At 36.2% G+C, this 22385-nt stretch overlaps 1 protein-coding gene across 6 annotated transcripts in view; it reads right to left on the reverse strand.

Moving 5' to 3' along the window:
* p4ha1b (prolyl 4-hydroxylase, alpha polypeptide I b) overlaps window positions 1-15982 on the reverse strand; it is a 19723-nt gene extending 3741 nt beyond the window's left edge. The window contains exons 1-11 of one of the 6 annotated variants that reach the window (XR_012392607.1): window positions 15829-15934; window positions 13264-13340; window positions 10650-10746; window positions 10358-10509; window positions 8658-8795; window positions 6487-6726; window positions 5726-5928; window positions 5467-5643; window positions 3617-3687; window positions 902-972; window positions 379-510 (exon numbers count right to left, since the gene is read on the reverse strand). Coding sequence is in view for 3 of the 6 variants with exons in the window: in XM_068214299.2 (XP_068070400.1) it covers window positions 902-966; window position 3274; window positions 3617-3687; window positions 5467-5643; window positions 5726-5928; window positions 6487-6726; window positions 8658-8795; window positions 10358-10509; window positions 10650-10746; window positions 13264-13339 (1220 nt within the window). In the remaining 3 variants the exon portion in view is untranslated. 6 annotated transcript variants of the gene reach the window in all.
* Window positions 15983-22385: the final 6403 nt, after the last annotated feature.

Genomic DNA, 22385 nt, shown 5'->3' on the forward strand with positions numbered 1-22385 from the left:
AAAATATATATATATATATATATATATATATATATATATATATATATATATATATATATATATATATATATATATATATATATATATATATATATATATAATCTCATCTTTATTTTCAAATTATATTTAATATATTTTTACTTTTATTTAAATTTGATCAATTTCTTCAAATTGAAATGAAACTTTATTGTTAGTTCTATGCTGCTTATTACATTGTCAAAGCAGCTTAGGATAAATACATGATACAACTGTCCTGAATCAAAGATATAATGAGAAAAAAAAATGCACTAACCTAAAACATCTAAAGACAGTGTACTGCACATTCAATCAATTTTAATTTATGTATACTCAACAAAACATTGGAGGTCTTAAACTCACAAAAGTGACGCAATCAGCTTTTAGTGTAAAAGGAGGCCTGAAGTTTCTAGAGACACCACCCAGTCTGTCCAAGCAGAGACGTGTGTCCTCAAACATACACTCATAATGACTAGTAGAAGATAAACCGCTCTGCTGTGGGTGGAAATGAGAGTGAGACAACCCAACTAAGTATAGAATTATTTTCAAAAGTTACTTTCGCACACAGACTCAAACTGCTGATCATGTGGAAACTAGGACTTAGGCGCTGTGCTGTAGGTGTTATTTATAAGCTATTTATTTATCAATACTTCAGATAGTCAAAATATTAAGAGAACTGTGGCAAGGAAAGACTCCAACATATGTGGCTTGTGTAAAAGTGGGTCAGCAGGCTTTCAGCTAAAAGTGAAGGTTGGATTGCTGGGCTTGATCCAGTGTGAATATTAGCACACAGTATGATCTACATTTCACAGAGGGCTCTCTTTAGATGATGATGGTGGTGGTTGTGGATTGGATGTTTTTGAATTTTGACTTTTTGATCCCTTACCTCTTGGAGACTCTGTACTGGGCAGTGGTGAGTTTTCCCGTAATGGGATCGTGCACAGTGGCTCGCTTTAGCTATTCAGCATTACACACAGCAAAAATAAAGACAGCAGAGGATGGAAGACGAACAAGAACACACACACACACACACACAACACAAACAAAGACATGGACAGAGGAAGTGCAAACAGAGAGAAAAAAAGAAAAGAGAAAGAGAAAGGTCACTTTACTGTCATATTCTGAACTGAAGCCATGTAAAGAACAGAGACAGAATTGATGGACAATTTGTCATTAGATTTGACTCTTATAAAATTATAAATTCTTGAAAAACAAAATGATAAAGTATTTAATTGTAATTTGGACAGTGGTGGATGAAGTACAGGAGTCAAGTACTTGTGCAGATCATTTGCTCTGAGTCAGTGAATCAGTGAGTCCTTAACAGACTTGCTTCAAGTAAATCATTTGAATCAGTGAAATGTTAAGAGGGGCTCGGACTGCATTGCAGTCCAATTTTTCATGCCCTTCACTTGACAACTTCTCTCTATCTCGTTCCCTCAGATGTCCATCATTGATCATCTTACACAACTAGTGGAATAACTGAATGGGTTTAAATGGAATGCCCTAAACCCTTGAGCACTACACTGTTGTGCATTCTGAGACATTTTATGCTGGAGTGGCCGAATGAAGCTGACTCGCTCCCTCTGTCAAAATCAAGGGTATGCAAGCTTCCTTCGTTGACTTGATGAAGTGGAACCCACTTTAATATAGTGGCGGGGATTCCCCCAAGGTAAAATTAATAAGGGAAGATATCAAGTGCGTCTAAAATTAAAGTGCAACGCAGTCTCACTTTGACTGGATCACTTGAATCAGTGAGTCATTAACTGGGGAGTAGAACAGCGTTCCATTCAGAAGGGCTCATCGCAAAGATTTACCCTCCGGAGTGACACCTTTAAAGGAATTAGTGCTTAAAAATGATCCCTTTCGAATGTAACAGTGTGCAACAATAAACAAATTCCTGGCCCAAAGGATCATGGGGGCTTGAAGTAAACAAAAGTTGTACTTTTTGAAATCCTTCATTCCGAAGGGCCCTTCGAAGTAGCTAGTTGTGAGCACTTTGGTTTGGAACACTTTAATATGGTGGCCATGATTGTTTTAATACAAGATGGTGCATTCCAAACCACTGTCCTCCCCAGACCATGTGAATCAGTGAATCGTTAGCTGTTGACTCGCTCTGACTAGTTAATTTGAATCAGCAAATCATTAACCAGCTGCAAATCATTAATCACTCTCAAGCTGCAGTCACACTGGGCTTTTCCTCCCATAGACTTCTATTCATACGGACACAAATGTGTCAGACCGGAAACACAGGGTTTTGCAGGTCGCTGTGGTGCAAAGTTCGAGCTTGGTGAACTCTGACCTGCGAAATCGCATCACTTGACTGCGTGAGACCAATCGAGGATCAAAACATGACATCTCTTGACAGAAATTTAAAACAGAGCAATCATTGCCTTTTTTAAATGTCTAATCATCTTGTTTAATCCCATCCCTTTTCGCAGCGCCGCACAGTTCACTTGAATCATTGGACCATTAACTGGAGACTTGCTCGACTAGTTCATTTGAATAATCAACCCATTAACTGAAGACTCACTGATTGGTAATTTGAATCAGTGAATTGTTAACTGGAAACTTGCTCTGACTAGTTCATTTAAATCAGCAAACCATTAACTGGAAACTCATTCTTACTGGTTCATTTGATTCAGCGAACCATTAACTAAAGACTTGCTCTGATTGGTAATTTGAATCAGCGAATCATTAACTGTAAACTCGCTCTGACTGGTTCATTTGAATCAGCAAATCATTAACTGGAAACTCGCTCTGACTGGTTCATTTGAATCAGCGAATCATTAACTGGAAACTTACTCTGACTGGTTCATTTGAATCAGCAAATCATTAACTGGAAACTCGCTCTGACTGGTTCATTTGAATCAGCGAATCATTAACTGGAAACTCACTCTGGCTGGTTCATTTGAATCAGCAAACCATTAACTGGAAACTCACTCTGGCTGGTTTTTTGAATTAGTGAATCATAATCCAGAGACTCGCTCTGAAAGGTTCATTTGAATCAGCAAGTTGTTCATTAAGATCTACGGAAACTATTTTACTGTATGCATTTGACTCGTGGACATTATAACAAGGAACAGCATGTTTTCATGAAATGTATTAAAGTAAAAGTCTAAGATCATGCAATAAATGTCCACCACTGAATTTCAAATCACTCTGTCCCTGTTCAAGTCCTCTGAACAGACAAGATGACAATATTAAGAAAAAGTAAAAACTGGAGTAACTCATACTCTCTTTCTAAATCCTATCCATCACCCTATGACAAGCAGTCATAAGACCATACGGACAACTCCTCAGCATGAAAGCAACGTTTTTCTTAATGTGTGTTTACAAAGTTACAATCACAGCCAGTGCCAGTCAACTTAAAACATATAACACATTCTATACTATAATGCATTTTGTTAATACTTTCAAAAATCAATATGCATTTTTATACCTTTTATCTCTTTAGTTTGAATATTACAAATTGGACAACCAATTAATTTAACAGTGTTTTGCTGTGCTTTTTATCGCTTCTGCCAAGGAGTTCTCAGATTTGTAGCGGTCAATCAGGACACAACAGCTCTTTCTATTGACTGCATTTCACTCATCTCCTTACCTCTTGCTGATCCTGTAGGGGGCGGTCTCGAGCACGCCCGTGATGGGATTGGATATAGTAGCCCTACGGAGCTGAGGAGCCACATATGCATTACACTCAGACTCCTGAACACCACCTCCAACCCCTCACTTCAGCTGCATTCACATGCTATCAGAAAAAGCTTTAATACAAGTTTCCTTATTGGAATTTGGACATGGATGGCACTTCAAGTTGTATTTACTACTAGGAAAATGTGAGATGATTTTTAAAGATGGGTGGGTTAAAAACAGGGCATGAGGATTGCTATTAAGGCTGTGCAATTAATCAAAATCGAATCGCAATTTGAAGCGTTGCAATCAACTAAGCGCAAAAGGCTGCAATATGAATATATATTATTTAATTTCCCCCACTCAGAGCAAATGCATGACTGACGTCTGTGTGTGAAAGTCTTACTAGCCAACTGAGTGAGCACACGTTCGTTCTGCCCAATCAGAATAGTGCAACAGAACTATGTGGAATGCCCACAATGAAAAAAAAAAACATGCAAACAGGAAAGCGTGGACGAGTGGGATGATGGCGCCTGCTTCAAAAGCATTAATAAATGAATTACTATAAAAGAAAAACAGGACATCGGTAATATGGGAATATTTTGGTTTCAAACTCAAAGACACCAAATAAAAACAGGTTATTTGTAAGAGCTGTTGTATAATTGTTGCCACAGCATGAGGAAACACAACAACCAGCACCTAAAAAAGCACCACAGGTGGCTATATGAGAAGTGTGAAATTAAAATAGCAAATCAAAAATCGCAGTATCTGTCAAAAAAAACATCTCACAATTAGTTATTTTCCCCAAATTGCACAGCCCTAATGGCTATTGTTAATGCTATTTGTTATTCCACAATAGTTATTATTTAAGCGGCGTAATTAACTTGTATTGGCTGAAACAAACTGCCTATATATAGATAGGGTGGTAAACGATGACATAGTTGTAAATTAATTGTAATATTCATTTAGGCTTCATTGAGATTTTAAGAAAAAAAGGGACAAATAATTGTGTGAAGCACTTTTTAAGGGGAAACAGAAGATTTTAGATACATGTGACTGCAGCATTATATTTACTTCATTTGTTTTTCTGCTCACCAACACTGCATTTGATCAAATATACAGCAAAAACTAAAATATATATATAAATAAAAAATAATAAATATATAAAATATATAATAATAAAAAAAAAATATATATATATATATATATATATATATATATATATATATATATATATATATATATATATATATATATATATTGTAGTGGCATATTAGTGCATTATAAAAAAAAAAAACAACAGGAATAAAAACAGCTATGTAAGATTAAAGTTCAAATATTTGAGAGTTACGCATTTAGAAAAATTCTATGTCTGCTTCAGTCTGCTTCACAAGGTTATTATAGTTATTTAAACTTAAAATACGTGTTAACTGAAATAAAAATAAATACATTCATAAATAAAATAAAAGGCATTATTTTTTACAAATATGCACAAAAAAACAAAAGAGATGTTAAAATATACATAATAAAAATAATAACAAATGTAATTAATTAAAAACTAAAAGAAATTACTAATACATTACATATATACATTAAATATATAAAACAATGGAATTGCTTCAGACTAAAAGAAATCAAAACTACAATAGTAGATAATAAAATCATTATCTGACACTGTCTGAAATAATTTAAATAAAAAAAATTTATTTATAAGTTAAAATATATGAAAAAAGAACAATTAAATAAAAAACTAATAAAAAATATTAAAAGAATGACAAGTGAATACTCGACAAAGCACAATTTATATTCTGAATCCAAACTCACTCTGGGTTTTGCCATCTCCTTCACAGTCTCGATCTCACTATCAGAGATGATTTCATGATAACGGACAATCCGCGGCCGGTCCCACTCATCTTCCTGCTTCACCGGAGCCAAAAGTAGACGTGGATTACGGTTATTGTTGGAGTAACGGCAAAACAGGCGGCTTTGTCTACGAGGTGTCTGCAAGAAAAAAATAATTATAATTTAAGAAAAACACCAATTATGCAAAGAGTAAAAAGTAAAAAAGTAACTTTCTGCTCACCAGTTTTATTCCCTCTCCTCTGCACAGCCTTTCATATTTCTTCCTCTCTGGCAAAGGATCTTTGGAGCGTTTCCTCTGAGCATCACGCTTGTCCAGCACTCTTTTTTGATCTTCTTCTTTTTTCTCATTCTCAGCTTTTCTTTGCTTCTCCAGCTGGAACTCAAAGTACTTTAGGTTCCCATTGGCCCTGTGGTGATTGGGGTCTGAAATTGACACACATACAGGCATTTATACATTAGAAAAAATATGTTAGTGTCATAATCAGTCAGTATTTCCGTGTGTTGTGAATTTATAGTTTAAAAACTGTGTTGTTTCGGTTTGTTTTTGTCTGTTGTAGGTTGGGGGCCTGATGCTTTTCATCGCCCTTATACAAATGCAGTGCAAGAGTTCGTCATGGCCGCTGGTCATTCATTGTTTGGCAACTGGCAAAAAGCTGCGCTCCAATTTGGGCTTGATGTTTTGTTTTGCATCCATGCACTAGCACTGACAACACTTACCACATCCATTCACTTGCCTTTCACACTGATTGAACATACTGCTGCTGATGTTTTTGTTATGCTATTTTCAATTGTGTTAGAATAAATACTATGTTTGACTTTATTTCATGCTTGTATAAAAGAGTGTATGGGTGTTTCCCAATTATCGGTTGCAGATGAAAGGGCTTCCGCTGCGTAAAACAAATGCTGGATAAGTTCATTAGTCAAATGACTAAGCCAAAAAGAAAATGAAAGAATGACTGTAAGATTTTTATTTGTTTGTACCGAGCTTCAGCATCCTCTTGGTGAGTTCGAGGGCTCGGTCTAGTTCCCCCTGCTGGTAGATGGCATAACTCAGGTAGTCCATGACTGTGACCTTGTCTATGGGTGATTCCTCTCCTTCGTCTAGCTGTGAGAGAGCCTGGGCCATCCAGAGCTCAGTGTGATAGTAATCCGCATCAGAGTATGCAATCTTCCCCAGCTCATAGCAGTCCTCCACTGTCATTCGACTCTTGTGTACAACACCTGACGTCACAAACAGCCTCTTTATTAAAATGTCATACATTCATAAGATTAGTTTGAACTGTCTGCACATTATGGACAAATGGACTTCCTAAATAATCAGCTGCAGCTAAAGACACATTTAAAGGAGTTTAACGTTACTAAACACATTCAGAAAGAAAATTGTTAATATTCTCAAATTTTGAAAAGAGAGAAGTGTTTTTCAGATATAAAGTTTGTTATTTTCTTCTTTTTTTTTACATTTATCCTTTATTTTATCAGGAATGGCCAAAATGGCAGCAGAAAAAGTTTCACATTTCACATTAACAACGAAATCGCACTATGTTCCCATAAGACACATATGAAAGAAAAAAAAAAAAGTAAAAGAATCAATCATAACAAGTACATGTTCCCTTTAGAGTAGACCAAGGGTTCTCAAACTTGGTCCTGAAGGTCCGGTGTCCTGCAGATTTTAGCTACACCTCCAATCAGACACACCTGGGCTAGCTAAACAAGCTCTCACTAGGCTTTCTAGAAACATCCTCGCAGGTGTGTTGAGGCAAGCTGGAGCTAAAATCTGCATGACACCATACCTCCAGGACCAAGAATAAGAACCCCTGGTGTAGACCATAGGGGACACTGGAGTGTTTTAGAGCTGCAGTTCTTCAGCAGATCACTTGTATGCCAGCTTATAGACAAACCAGCTGATCGATGTGACTTTGAAACGCTCCAGTGTCCCTGTATCTGTGGTTACACTCAGTAAACAGCGGTGAGTTCGGTGAACTGATGACTGTCACGGCCAATCACAGTCATTTCTTTTGGGCACGTGAACACAATAGTCCTTTCACACATACAGACCTGTGTATGTGTGAACAGGCCCTTTTTGAAAATACCGGTAAATTCGTTCTGGCTACTTTCCGGAAATACTATAATTTGCCAGAATGCTGCGCTGTGTGAATGCAGAAGAAAGATTGCCGGAAAGAGCGCGTGCACGTCTAGAACATGCCGACGTGAGACGCCTGCTTTAGCCAATCAGAACAGTCAGAAGCATTCACGTCCGTGCGGTTTATGAGAATAAAAGCCTTTGAATATTTTACCAGACATATTTAGCTGCTAGATGTTAGTCAGATAACGTTTATATGTTCATCTTAATGCCAATTGTGTAAATTATTATCGATAAGATGCTTATAAGCCGTTGTTTGTTTACCTTCAAGCTTTGCGTGTGCCTGTGAAACAGTCCGTGAGCGCCAGCACACACACATTTCATGTACATCTTGACATGCGAAAGTGTTTCTCTATGTGTTTTCAGCGGAGTTGTTCACATTATTGATCCATCCACTAAGTTTGTAATTTAGTCAAATGTTTACAAACACAAGCCCAGCCGTTTAGAGGTAATTTCTGGTTAATGATGTCAGAATTTACCAGTATTTTGGAATGGATGTGTGAATGCTCTTTTCTGGAAAAATTCCGTAACATCCTCGCCTGTATAAACAGCGCTTTTTTGAATTGACCGGTAAAGTCGTTCCGGAATTTTCCACATATTTACCGGTATCACTGTGTGAAAGGGGCTATTGGCTAATCAGCACCGTTTAAGAATGTGCTCCACAGTGCTCAAATATTAGCAGGAAACTAATATTTAGTTTAAAAAACCTTTAGTTATTAGCAGGTTTTAAAAATTTCAGTATCGATTGGTACCGAATTCCAGTATTGTGACTGCACTAGTGTAAACAACTAGATGAGTCATAGTTAAGGATGTTTTATTTATTTTTACAACACCTGCAGACTTTAAATCTCTGTCACACAGGAACATTTTAAAGATTTTCTAAAGAACTATAAGCAACTTTTCACAGACACAGCATGATGTCTCTTAAACAGTTCACACAGACCATGGTAATGCAATGTACTTGATAAAGATTTGCAGGCAATCAGGAATGCATAAACACAGACGTGCTCACCAGGCAGGTCTCCGCTAGAGATGGCGTTGGCAGACAGCTGGTATGTGTCCTGTAATCTAAGCAAAGCTTTGGCTGCTCCTGTCTGGTCCTCATCTGTTGGGAAGTACTGTCTCTGGACTGTCAGATTGGAGATAAATCCTAGAGAAAAAAAAAAGAAGTGAAGATAAGAGACTTGATCTTGAGGTTTACAACAGATTAAGATTAAGTGTTTAATAAAACTTATGGAGATGTTAATAATGCTATTACTAATAGCAGTGTGTGGTTTGGGTGAAATCACGTTTAAGCCCAATCCCAATTCTATTTTGTACCCCTTCCCCTTGGCCATTGAAACAGAGTGTGAAGGGGAAGGGCTTCAAAATGAACCCCTAAGAAATAGTACAGCACTACAACACCTGGACACGTCATCATATGTCATTGCGATCTCTAACTTCATATAAGATTGACGATTACGACTGCTGTAGTTATTCCATTTGCATTATTTTTTTGTATTTATCTTCAGGAAATCACTCAAGGAAACAATATCATGTTATCATAACGATATAATGTGGCAATAAGCTCATAACTGTACTGTGCATTTACACAGTGGCCATATTCATCTATGTCAGGGGTGTCCAAACTCTGTCCTGGAGGGCCGGTGTCCTGCAGGTTTTAGATCCAACTTGCCTCAACACACCTGCAGGGATGTTTCTAGAAAGCCTAGTAAGAGCTTGATTAGCTAGCCCAGGTGTGTCTGATTGGGGTTGGAGTTAAAATCTGCAGGACACCGTCCCTCCAGGACCGAGCTTGGACACTCCTGATCTAAACACATAAAAACAACATTAACATTATAGCAGACACTGTAAAAAGGTCACCACTAGACTTTTCTGAGAGGGTATTCGAGTGTTATCAAGTATTGTGGGACTCCTATACGGGAGTAATTATTAGGGATTATAGATAGCGAATTTAGTGGTTTTTATTTTACAGTTTTTTTTTATCATGACGTTAAAACCTCTTACACATACACTTTCTAATTTATTATCTCTGCTCTGTGAAAACCTATTGGGACATTGAACTTGCATATAAAAGCTCTTCTGTTTGCTTTATTAGTTTTCAGTCCTTTAGTCATTCTCAAAAAACAGATGATTTATTTTTTCTGTCAACGTTTGACCATCAACTAACACTCTTTATTAGGTTTTGTTCTCTTTTAAAGTTTTCTGGGCCACTAAATTTTTTTTTTTATCTTTTTTTAACAAACAAAATTGCTCTGATTTTTTAATAACACATTTTTAGCAATTCTGTTGTGACACTAAAGACTTGAGTCTTGGAATCTGTTTTGCCGTCACAGGAATACATTATTTAAGATATTAAAAGATTATATTTTGATATTGCAAAACTAATTTAATATTGCAAAACTTTACTGATTCTCTTTTTATTGTATTTATAATTTTGCTTAAAATATATATATTTTAAACTCCAAACTTATAAAGTGATAGTAATTTTTCACAAATATATAATATAATATTTAATATATTTCTTATGCATGTACGCCATTAAGGGGGATTTGGTGGATACCAACCAAATTAATCATTCAGTCATTCTTGAAAAATGAGTTTTGCTTTATTACATGAGACCGTAATAAAAACAGTAAATATATAATTACATTAAAAAAAAGTAATTCCACCCATGCTTAGGTACCATGTTGAACTGTCAGCATCACTAACCATTGGTGGTGTCTTTCAGCACCAGGTTCTCCAGGTCGCTCCACTCACTGTTGAGTCTCTTCATCAGTTTAAAAGCATTGACCGGGTGCCCCAAGAATCCCTCGGGGTCCTGCGTGGCGGTGATCGTCAATGAGTCCAGTTTATCTGCCCATCTGAAGCAGGTAAACAAGCAGAAAATTCATTGCTATCTGTGAGCTACTATTTGACAACTGACAGTCCCAAATTCCTGATACAAAAATACATGTTAAATAAATACATGCTAATGTGTGTGTGTTTGTGTGTGTTTACTCACTCTTTAACCTGCTCTAGTCTGTTCTCTTCTTGTTTGATGTATTCTTTGAGAGATGTCACCAGGTCCTTCTCAGCGTACAGCAGGTCTGTCATCTGACCTACAAGTCAAAACGTCAAATATAACTAAGACACTTCAGATTTCTTCAAATTAAACTAACAAAAGGTTAGCAATATACAAAAACATTATAGTTTTCATGGGGTCAAACTAAATTGTAAATGGATTGAAATTGGTTTAAAATGGGTGTTTTTCAATGGATTGTCCCAATGACAAATGACAAAAATGAAATTTGCTTTCATTGAAACAAAATACATAAATTGCCAGAAAAACTACAAATTCAAATTCATCAATAATGTGCTTTGCACGTTATGAAACCCATGTTATTACCCCATATGCTTTATAAAAAGAACGCATGAATGTTAGTGATGAAAGACATTTTAGGTGCGTTCGACTTCATGCAGCGCTGCGCAGATCAATCAAAATCTGTCTTAAAGTGGTGCATGCTGGTTAGAAATTTTGTCCAGCTTGACACTGCAGATGCCACGAGACTGTCACATGTGGCATCAAAGTACCTTGACAGTGCTCTGAGATCAGACGGCAGACTCAGCTGGTGCAGCATCTGAAGAGCGACTGCAGGAGCTGCGATGACGACAACGGTATTACTCGAGTGGCTGAGTTCAATGCATGACAACAACCACACGTGTTTCACGTTTATTATTGGACAAATTCTATCCCACAAATTTCAAAACAAAATAACTTTTTGTACCATCTCTATCTTGTTTATATCATGCTTATCTGCTTGTTAAGTGACGTCACGCGAAGCGGCTTCCGGGTTCAAGCGCTCTATTCAACTGTATTGGGAGAATCATGAAATGGTAATTATAAATGTTAACAAAGCGATTTAATACTTTCGAAAATCACGAAAGCAATATATATATATGTCCATACCTAATATCCGATGGCCTGAAAGTGATTCAGTTTTTTATAAATTGTTAAATTTTTGGTATTTGTTATGCAGCAAGCCCAGAGACTGTTGTGTACACTATGACTTTATATAAAATTAACTTTAATGTGTGATATGAATAAAAAGCCATAAACGAATAATTTCTCAACTCAAATGACTGGCGGCTTGGACCTGGAAACAGTATTACATACGTCACCAACATGTCACCCTTTAATAAGCGGATTAAAAGACTACAAACGTTTTACTGCAGAATCATCTTTTAAATAATTTGTTTATAAAGGCTAGATTGTTTGCATAGGTTTATTTCAACCTTTTTTTATACAGGCTATTTACTGCATTCAGCTCCATGAACAATTTAAATGACATATTTTAGTGAATGACCTGAATATTAACTCAAATACAGACTTACAGACTTGTAAAATAATGATCATCATTGATCCTGACATCCTAAAGGTTTCTTAACAAATAAAGTTAAAGAACTATTTTATTAAATAATTATGAAATTATTTATATGTATATAATTTCCTGTCAAGCCATTTAAGCACACATTTCAAAAAGTGACATTGATGTACCTTTCTCTTTCTACTTAAAGTGTAGCTCACTCATTTTGGGAATGAACTTTTGTTCATTCTTTTCAGATTAAAGTGCTTTTAAAAATGCATTCATTTTAACAAATAATATTAATAATGCTTTAAGACTTTTTGAAAACAATTTGTTTTGGGTTTTACACTAATATATATTGGGAAGTTTTATATCTGTAAATAAATGTAAAACCTTTTTTAGCATATTGAAACAAGAAGTATTACCCTAAAGATTAATGTTTAAAATCCTAGACTCTGAGCTTACTGCTTTGTATTTAATAGGCCTATTCTTTTTATGTTTATATTAACCTCTCGTTCGTTTGTTGTATAGGCTATTCAAATTTAATTCATTTTTCCCGTGTTTTTTTAAAAATGAACTACAGTTTGTAGAGACTGTTCCGTTTTATTTGTTCTGTAAATATTTTGCTGTTATAAATAATAAATAAATAAATAAATAAATAAATGATGATGACGCATATGATCAGTCATCATGACTGCTGCAACTTTTAACCCAGAAGTGTCCAACTTGACGGCTCTGTTTTAGTGCTTCATAGTTTTGGGTGGATCCTAGCAGCATTAAGGTTCAGAAATGCAATAATCAAATGTACATTAACACCATATAGTCTTCATTGTATAAATAATTAAACCTTTAATCTTTACTAAAGTTGCAAACTTAACAATTCCTTGTGCTCAAATTTTTACATTTGATTGAAACCTTACAGTCACAGGGCTTAAAAATATAGAAAAATGAAAGCCTTTCACAATATTAGAACCTATTAGATTAGGTCAAGTTTTATAAATCCCAACATGGCGTTACAGATCCTGCTATGAGACCATTGCAGTTTTGCACATTGCGATATCGATGCTGAAATTATACAACTTGTAGCCGCAGGCGTAATAAAAAAAAATAAAAATTTCCTGGTGACACTTTGCTGAATATCTTCTTGAGTGAGTGCATTTCATAAAAAGCCTTCTGTATGGTTTTCTTCCATACATCATGTATTTGGAAGGATGTACAGCCTGATAATATATAAATACAGTCTACAACAAAAACAACGGAAGCTCGTCTCACCTGTGGAAGTGAAAAAGTCATTGTGGGCATACAGGAAGTGGAAGAGGAAACTCAACAGGAACCAAGCCAACATCATCCTGGAAGAAATAAAGAGTGTCTCACATGTAATGCACTGAACACAAAATGAGTCTAGAACTAAGTCTCAGGACAAGAAAAATGTGTTACGAAAACAACTAACATGTGCAGCCTGCTAAAACAAAAACAAAAATGAGGTTTTGATTTTTATAACTCCCAGTGCACACACATTTGGATACGCATGGCTGCATGTGGTCACTGGAATTTCAGCACCAATGTGGCACCCAGTGGCAAACAAAGAGCATGCAGGAAGATCCCTTTTGTTCGTTTAAGCCAGTATCAGCGTGTATAAACAAGATGTCACGTTTGTTTGTGAAAAAGGACAATTAGGGCAAACAGGGGGGAAGCCTGGAGCAAAAAAAAAAACCTCACTAGACAAACATACCAAAAAATGACATCACTCGTATCATAAATCTGACTTTAATGAGTTGCAAATGTTTTGTGGTATGTAAAGGGCATGTGGAAAAAACTCCCCTTAAGGCACTTAACTAATTGTGTGTGTCCTGCTGTGCTCACTCATAAGCTCATCTGCTGAAAATACCTGTGACCAGCATGTAATTTATAAAAGGTTTTTTGCGTAAACTGATGTTAATGCCACCTGTAGTGCATGACATGTCATAATAAACTGAACGCTATGAGGTTGTCATGAAAATACTTAACAAGGTACTTCCTTAACATAGACAATTGGCTTTATAATACAAATATAATCATTCATTAATTTTCTTTTCGGCTTAGTCCCTTTATTTATCTGGGGTCACCACAGCATAATGAACCGCCAACTTATCCAGCATATGTTTTACGCAGCGGATGCCCTTTCAGCCGCAACCTATCACTGGAAAACACCCATTTACTCTCATTCAAACACATACACTACAGACAATTTAGCTTACCCAATTCACCTATAGCGCATGTCTTTGGGCTGTGGGGGAAACCAGAGCACCCAGAGGAAACCCACAAGAACATGCAAACTCCACACAGAAATGCCAACTGATCCAGATAAGGATTGAACCAGCGACCTTCTTCCTGTGAGGGGACAGTACCCACTGTGCCGCCTAAATTTAATAATGTTGACAGGCTGTAAGTTTTTGCATATTTAAGAAGAAATGTTCCCAATACATTTAAAAATATTTTTAAAAAGTGTTTTAAATATTGAACCAATGGGTTTTCAAAATTATAGAAATGTTCATAACCAATATAAACATTCTTAATTCATTACAAAACTGAACAGCAATGTTTAAAATGCATTCAGACATAAAGTTCGAATTTTGAGAATGCTAGAAAACACCTTTTTTACAGAGATTTTTCATTCAAGAACTCCAAACTTGTTTCCTTCATAATATGTTGAACATTAATTAATAGGTCTCCTGTTATATCACTTTCTGTACCATCACTATCCTGTTGCATTGTCATTTTATCTAAAATCAGGTAACTTGGATTCATAATCAAGAAGTATCAAAAAGCTTTAGCAGTGAATTTTTGCTAAAATCAATATCATGATAAAATCAAATTAAAATGAGTGGACACTCTCAGTGAAGGTAAACTCAGTCCAGCTCAACTTCATTTCATTCTGTTACGATTTGTCCATTAATTTCCAGTATGCTCAGCAAATCAATTTATTACAAACTGCATAAGTTAGTAGTTGGAAGCTGTTGCGTAATTAGAGGGAAGCCCCTGGTTGTGTTCGTGAGTTCGAGAGGGTCCAGCATGGAAGCGGCCGCGGATCTGCCACGTCTTCGCTCCGCCTCTCCAGAGCTTCAGGCGACCCGTTAACCCGACTGTAAACTCCTCAAAAAGTTCATAGATAACAGATGCCAGGGACATATATATATAAAAATCCACGCAGCAGGACAATAAGGACACGCTAAAAAGTGTGCAGCAGTGCTTCAAATAATCTGACGCACGCCACGTTGCGCGTGATTGACAGCGAAACACTACACACATTTTTGCGACATTAGTGAAGTACTATGCAAAAAATGTAACATTTTGCGTTTAATCAAAATCCGCTTTAGGACATTTTTAAAAGCAGTTTCTTAGGTTCTTTAGAATCTTAAAGTAGCAAAAACATGCATTTTAAATATGTTCATCATATCTAACATTAAATCCGACGATCTAACTTACTTGTTAAATTAACGTAAACCTCGTTTTTCATTGGGTTCAAACAATACTTGTACATGGGGTTAATTATTGTGTCTATAGCCTGCCTGCTTTACATTATTAGGTAGCCTTCGTTTACAACAGAACACACAAGGAAAACTTGTGCACGTGCACATTGTGTCAACCAGAAGAAATTCCGACCGGAAACTCTATTTAAGGGCACATTTTGCATTTTAAAGCAAATACTTTCTTTGTAATGTGTTATTGAGTATATTTACATGTACGCTGCATCACATACACATTTACTCTATCAATGAAAAAGTCATGTCAACGATAAATACATAAATAACAATTTTCCTCAGACAGGTTTAAAAGTAAGTAACGTTATCGTCATACCTTTCAGGCTGTCACCTCGCGCAGAGAAGCCGTGAATCGCTTCAGATGTTGCTCTAGTGCTGCTGATAAGGAGCTCAGCATGAACGGAGGACTCTGCTGTGTTTACGATGCTTCTGGTCTGCAGCTGGGCTTTATCTGGAGGCTGAACCGCACTTTTCCTCGCCATCTGGCGGCAGGGATTCCACCAGGCTACGTGCGGAGTCTCACACACTCTCCCAAACTCATGGAACCAGGTGGAAATCCGAACTGAGCATGCGCGTCGCCTATTTGGGTGCATATTTAGAAGTTCATATTGATATAATGACGAGTAACATCTCATTTTAGACAAGTAAAGATTTTTTATTTGGAAAACCCATGATGAACTTTTAGAGAGATTTTTCATGCCATAGCTACTTCATCATCATTCGTTCATTTTCTTTTCAGCTTAGTCCCTTTATTAATTAGGGGTCGCCACAGCAGAATGAACCGCCAACTTATCCAGCAGATGTTTTACGCAGCTGGATATTATTGGGCGGATGCCCTTCCAGCTGCAACCCATCACTGGGAAACATCCACACAAACTCATTCACACACATACACTACACACAATTTCTTTAGACTTGTGGAGGAAACCGGAGCACTCGGAGGAAACTCATGCGAACACGGGGAAAACATGCAAACTTCACACAGTAATGCCAACTGCCTCAGCCAAGGCTTAAACCAGTGTTACCCACTGCGACCGTGATCGTGCTACCCACTGCGACCATGCCATACTTGTCAAACTTAAATTCTGCATGATCCAATTTCAATGCTTAGAGAGTATTTTTATCATTTTATGTCATCTGCCTTTTTCTATTTTTTTAGTTATTTTTGGTCTTTTGGTCTGAATGTTTATATATTTATTAAAAGGAAATGCAGAATAAGAATACAAATAAATGTGCATATAACATTAGCATATAACAATTTTTAGGTACTAATATATACTTTTGAGGTGCCAATATGAACCCTTACAAATGTGTACCTTTTGAAAAGGTACCACCCCAGTGACAGCTCTAGTACCTTTATTTCTGAGAGTGTATAATTAACATTAAATATTATTATTCAGAGAAGTAATATACAATACTGGGGACACCGTGGCTCAGTGGTTAGCACTGTCATCTCACAGCAAGAAGGTCGCTGATTCAAATCCTGGCTGGGTCAGTCAGCATTTCTGTGTGGAGTTTTGCATGTTGTCTCCGTGTTCACGTGGGTTTCCTCTAGGTTCCCCCTACAGTCCAAACACATGTGCTCTAGGTAAATTGAATAAACTAAATTGGCCGTAGTGTGTGTGTGTGTGTGTGTGTGTGTGTGTGTGTGTGGTTGTAAATAAGTGTGTATAGATGTTTCCCAGTACTGGGTTGCAGCTTGAAAAGCATCTGCTGTGTAAAACATATGCTGGAATAGTTGGCGGTTTAATCTGCTGTGGCAACCCCATATTAGTAAAGAGACTAAGCCGAAATAAATGAATGAATGAATCATCATGTAGATCATGTAGCATTTAACAAAATTTTCATTATTAATATATCTATTTATTATTTAGTAATTATGTAGTAATAACAATTTATTTATTATTATTTAGTAGTATTATATATTTAGAATATATCTCATTTTAAATAGCTATTTCTGGGTTGAATTAAAACTGTTAAAGTGACATCTGCTAATTTTCCTCAAAGCCTCTCCTGCTTTAAATTGTAAATGCAGCCTTTGCTTCCCAAACAAATACTGAGCAGTAAACAAGGAGAAGTTTGTCACACAACCTGAAGAATGTCTGTTTGTTTCTCTGTTTGGTTGTGAAACTGTAGCACTGTAGGGACACAATGGCAGGCATGTGTTATGAACACAAGCTTTAGAAAGTATCCTTCATTCATTCATTCATTCATTCATTCATTCATTCATTTTCTTTTCGGCTTAGTCTCTTTATTAATCAAGGGTCGCCACAGTTAATTGAACCACAAACTCATCACCGGAAAACACCCATACACTCTCATTCAAACAGATACACTACGGGCAATTGCACTTACCCAATTCACCTATAGCACAAGTCTTTGGACTGTGGGAGAAACTGGAGCACCCGGAGGAAACCCACACCAACACGGGGAGAACATGCAAACTCCAAACAGAAATGCCAACTGACCCAGCCGAGGCTCAAACCAGTGACCTTCTTGCTGTGAAGTATCAGCGCTACCCACTGTGCGTTGTCCAATTTTTGTTCATTTTTTGTAATTATTCCTATTAATGCTCCGGCTTTCTGAATGCTATAGCCAATTTGACTGATACAAAAATAAGCTGAGATTGTTCATATGAGATTGATTCCAGTTACTCATTTCTTCATCACAGTACTCCACAGACTACAGCTCTGTATGTCCAGCACAGTTTGTATTTACTTCTCTGGTTTATTTTTATTTTTTTACACTAACTTTATAACCTTTTTTGGTCAATAAATGTTTCACCAATACTGGAAGTCAAAACATTTATTTTCTTACAAACAAAGCCTAAACTAGACTCAAACACATATAGAGTGCTGCAGTCGTGACGTCAAAACCCAGAAGATAATTCTCCACTGCTTCATTCTTTTTTATATAATGTGTTTTTTTTTTTAATTCAGGGGTAAATTAAGATATGGGGATAATATAACTTCTCAAAACATTGATGTATTATTGTACAATGTTAACTCCACACATTCAATATAGAAGGTTGCCACATTATCATCTGTTTTTGGGACACTATTCATCTTCCATACTGGAATGTTGAGTGTTGGTCCTTGAACACTCAAGTGTGAGCATCTGGAATATCCTATGTGAATATCAGCAATATGCTTGACTTCAGCATGATGATTTTGCTAAATTAACACAATACAAGCCACAGCTAACACAGCACTGAAACATGCCAGCATTTACAGGGATATTTACCCAAAAATAAAATGTACTCCCTCAAGTGATTCTAAACCTTTATGAATCTCTTTTGTCTGTTGAACACAAAGGGAGATATACTGAATAATGTTAGAAAGAAACAGCCACTGACAAAAGTAGAAACAAGAATTAAATAAATGTAAAATAGAACTAAATGGCTGTCTTTTCCCTTTGTGTTATACAGAAGAAAAAAAGAATATATTACATAAAATAAAAAAAACATCACACACACACACACACACACACGCACACACAAACGCACACACACACGCACACACACACGCACACACACAGGCACACACACAGGCACACACACAGGCACACACACACGCACACACACAGGCACACACACACGCACACACACACACACACACACACACACACACACACACACACACACACACACACACACACACACACACACACACACATTCATTCATTCATTAATTTTCTTGTCGGCTTAGTCCCTTTATTAATCCAGGGTCGCCACAGCGGAATGAACCTCCAACTTATCCAGCAAGTCTTTACGCAGCGGATGCCCTTCCAGCCGCAACCCATTTCTGGGAAACATCCACACACACATTCACACACACATTCATCACACTCATACACTATGGACAATTTAGCCTACCCAATTCACCTGTACCGCATGTCTTTGGACTGTGGGGGAAACCAGAGCACCCGGAGGAAACCCACGCAAAGGCAGGGAGAACATGCAAACTCCACACAGAAACACCAACTGAGCCGAGGTTCGAACCAGCACCCAGCAACCTTCTTGCTGTGAGGCGACAGCACTACCTACCGCGCCACTGCCTCACCACCACACACACACACACACACACACACACACACACACACACACACACACACGTACACACACACACAAACACATATATATATATTTAGACTTATTAGCCCCCCCCCCCCCCCCCCCCCCCCCCTGAATTACTAACCCCCCTTTTTGTTTTCCCCCAATTTCTGTTTAGTGCAGAGAAGATTGTTTTCAACACATTTCTAAACATAATAGTTTTAATAACTCATTTCTAATAACTGATTTATTTTATCTTTGCCATGATGACAGTAAATAATATTTGACTAGATATTTTTCAAGACACTTCTATACAGCTTAAAGTGACATTTAAAGGCTTAATAGGTTAATTAGGTTAATTAGGCAGGTTAGGGTAATTAGGCAAGTTATTGTATAACAATGGTTTGTTTTGTAGACTATCGAAAAAAAATATAGCTTAAAGAGGCTAAGAATTTTGTCCCTAAAATGGTGTTAAAAAACTTAATAACTGCTTTTATTCTAGCCAAAATAAAACAAATAAGGTTCCTTGCTCTGGTAAACATCATTTGGGAAATATTTAAAAAAGGAAAAAAAATTCAAAAAATAAATAGGTATATGTATATATATATATATATATATATATATATATATATATATATATATATATATATATATATATATATATATATATATATATATTCATTTATTCATTCATTTTCCTTTGACGTGGTCCTTTAATTTATCAGGAGTAACCACAGCGGAATGAACCGCAAAGTGTGCTTTACCCAGTGGATACCCTTCCAGCTGCAACCCAGTACTGGAAAACATCCATACTACAGCCAATTAAGTTTATTCAATTCCAACAGATTACATGGACGCTGTCAGCGCATAGCAGTATTATGGAGAACTTCTGGAGCTGAGCATAGCTTATCAAACAGCCCAGTTTTGAATGCATTACCGTCACTCTGGCATGAGCAGTCACCAGATGACTCTGCTTATATCTGTACACACACACTAAGAGAGAAACCCTCACACTCTATTAAGTGTACATGTGAATATATAAGTATATAATAGAGCTAATGCAGTGAAAGTTGTCCTGTTTCAGCATTTAGGAGGTTGTAGACCTGCTGTGGGGTCATATAGCCTTGCTCTTTCTGGAAGTGCAGGAATCAGAGTCTATTTTACAGAAAAACACAAAATAAAATAAAAATGCATTACTGACAGCTCATATGGACAATCTATGTAACAGTAACAATTTTTATAAATTGATTATGTATGTGTTTTTTTCTCCAGAAGTCCGATATCAGTCCATTTTAATACTTCTTTGTTTTTTTATAGTGGGCGGAGGGGGATTTTTAATAAATTTGTCTTATTAGGGAAAAAAAAAATCACATTAACTTTATGGTTTCTGCCACTAGATGGGGCATATAAACTTCAAGAAAAATTCTAGGCAGAACAAATAAATTCTAGTACGCTAGAATTATTTAGAGAGAAAAAAGTATTTGAAAAAAAAATTTATTAGTTCAATTCAATTTACTAATTTATACATATACCAATACTTCGTATGTCGGTCAGATTTTATGGTTTTCTACCAACAAAAATGCAAAAAAATAATTATTTATTTGTTATTTGTTTGTTTGTGTGTGTATTTGAGAATTTAGGACAGGTTAAATGTTTATTTTTATGTATAGTCAAGTTATAAGTATCAAAATATAAATGTATAAAATTTGAATGCTTTATTTGTATAAAAAAGTATTGTTAAACGGCCAATTCTGACTTAAGGTTACTTTTATTCAACTAGCAAGTTTGACTGAAAATGACAAAGGCTTCTCCTGAAAGATAATAAGACAATGTACAAAGAGGCATCATTGTGGAAAAAATATTTTATTTATATTTAAACAAAAACTTTAAGTTTTAACTTTGTTAACTTTACCAGGGATATTTATCATTTTGGGCTTAATTGTATATAATCAGAAAGTTTAAAAGTTTCACAGTGAACGTCAACTAATATTTGACATTATTATATTTGACATATCAGATACACACACAAACTGATTTCTTATGTGGTAGCTCTTTGCTGCTAAATTGTTAAGGGTGCCAAACAGCATTTCCTGTTGCTTACATGCTTGTTTACGTTCTTGTGACAACAAACCATTAGCGCTAGAAACTATGTATGTCATTGATCAACTTTAACAAAAAAAAAAAAAAAATACCAACAATCACACAGCTTTGTCTATTATGATTGGAGCTGCTCCTTCTTTGAGGAATTTTTAGTCGAATCCAGCACTGAACTAAGAGAGATTCTGGAAGTTCTCCTTTGTCAAATGCTAGCTATTATTTTTTATAATTCTCTGGAACATAATTACAATGAAACTGTTATCAGTTCTGTCTTTGTGTCCTGTATTTATGTCCTTAAGCCCAAATAAAGAAACAAAACAAGCTCTGGAAATAGCAGTGTTTGGACGGCATTTTAGCGTTCTCCGCTATAACATTAAAGCACTTCTGGCCCCAAAATTAATTCGCTGTAGGCTTTGCTAAGCTAACTTTAACCAATAATAAAATAAAATCAAAATCATAAAATCATTGACCCATCCCTGTGTCATTCCACAGTATATGATGTCACCATCTTATTTCTGACTGATATTTGACCTGATTAATAAGTGCCGGGTAGTCATGGTTATAGTACTTTGTCAGTCTGTTCTAGGATTCTTACTCAGCCACCTGTCTGGAAATAATGTGCTTGTTTGCTCTCAGCCCAGTTCACCATTTATTCTGTGGATCCAGCTGCTGTGTGAGCACATATTTACACAGAAATGTTTGTCTGATTATTTGTGATAACTTAT

This window comes from Danio rerio, chromosome 17 (assembly GCF_049306965.1).
Source record: "Danio rerio strain Tuebingen ecotype United States chromosome 17, GRCz12tu, whole genome shotgun sequence".
NCBI lineage: Eukaryota > Metazoa > Chordata > Actinopteri > Cypriniformes > Danionidae > Danio > Danio rerio.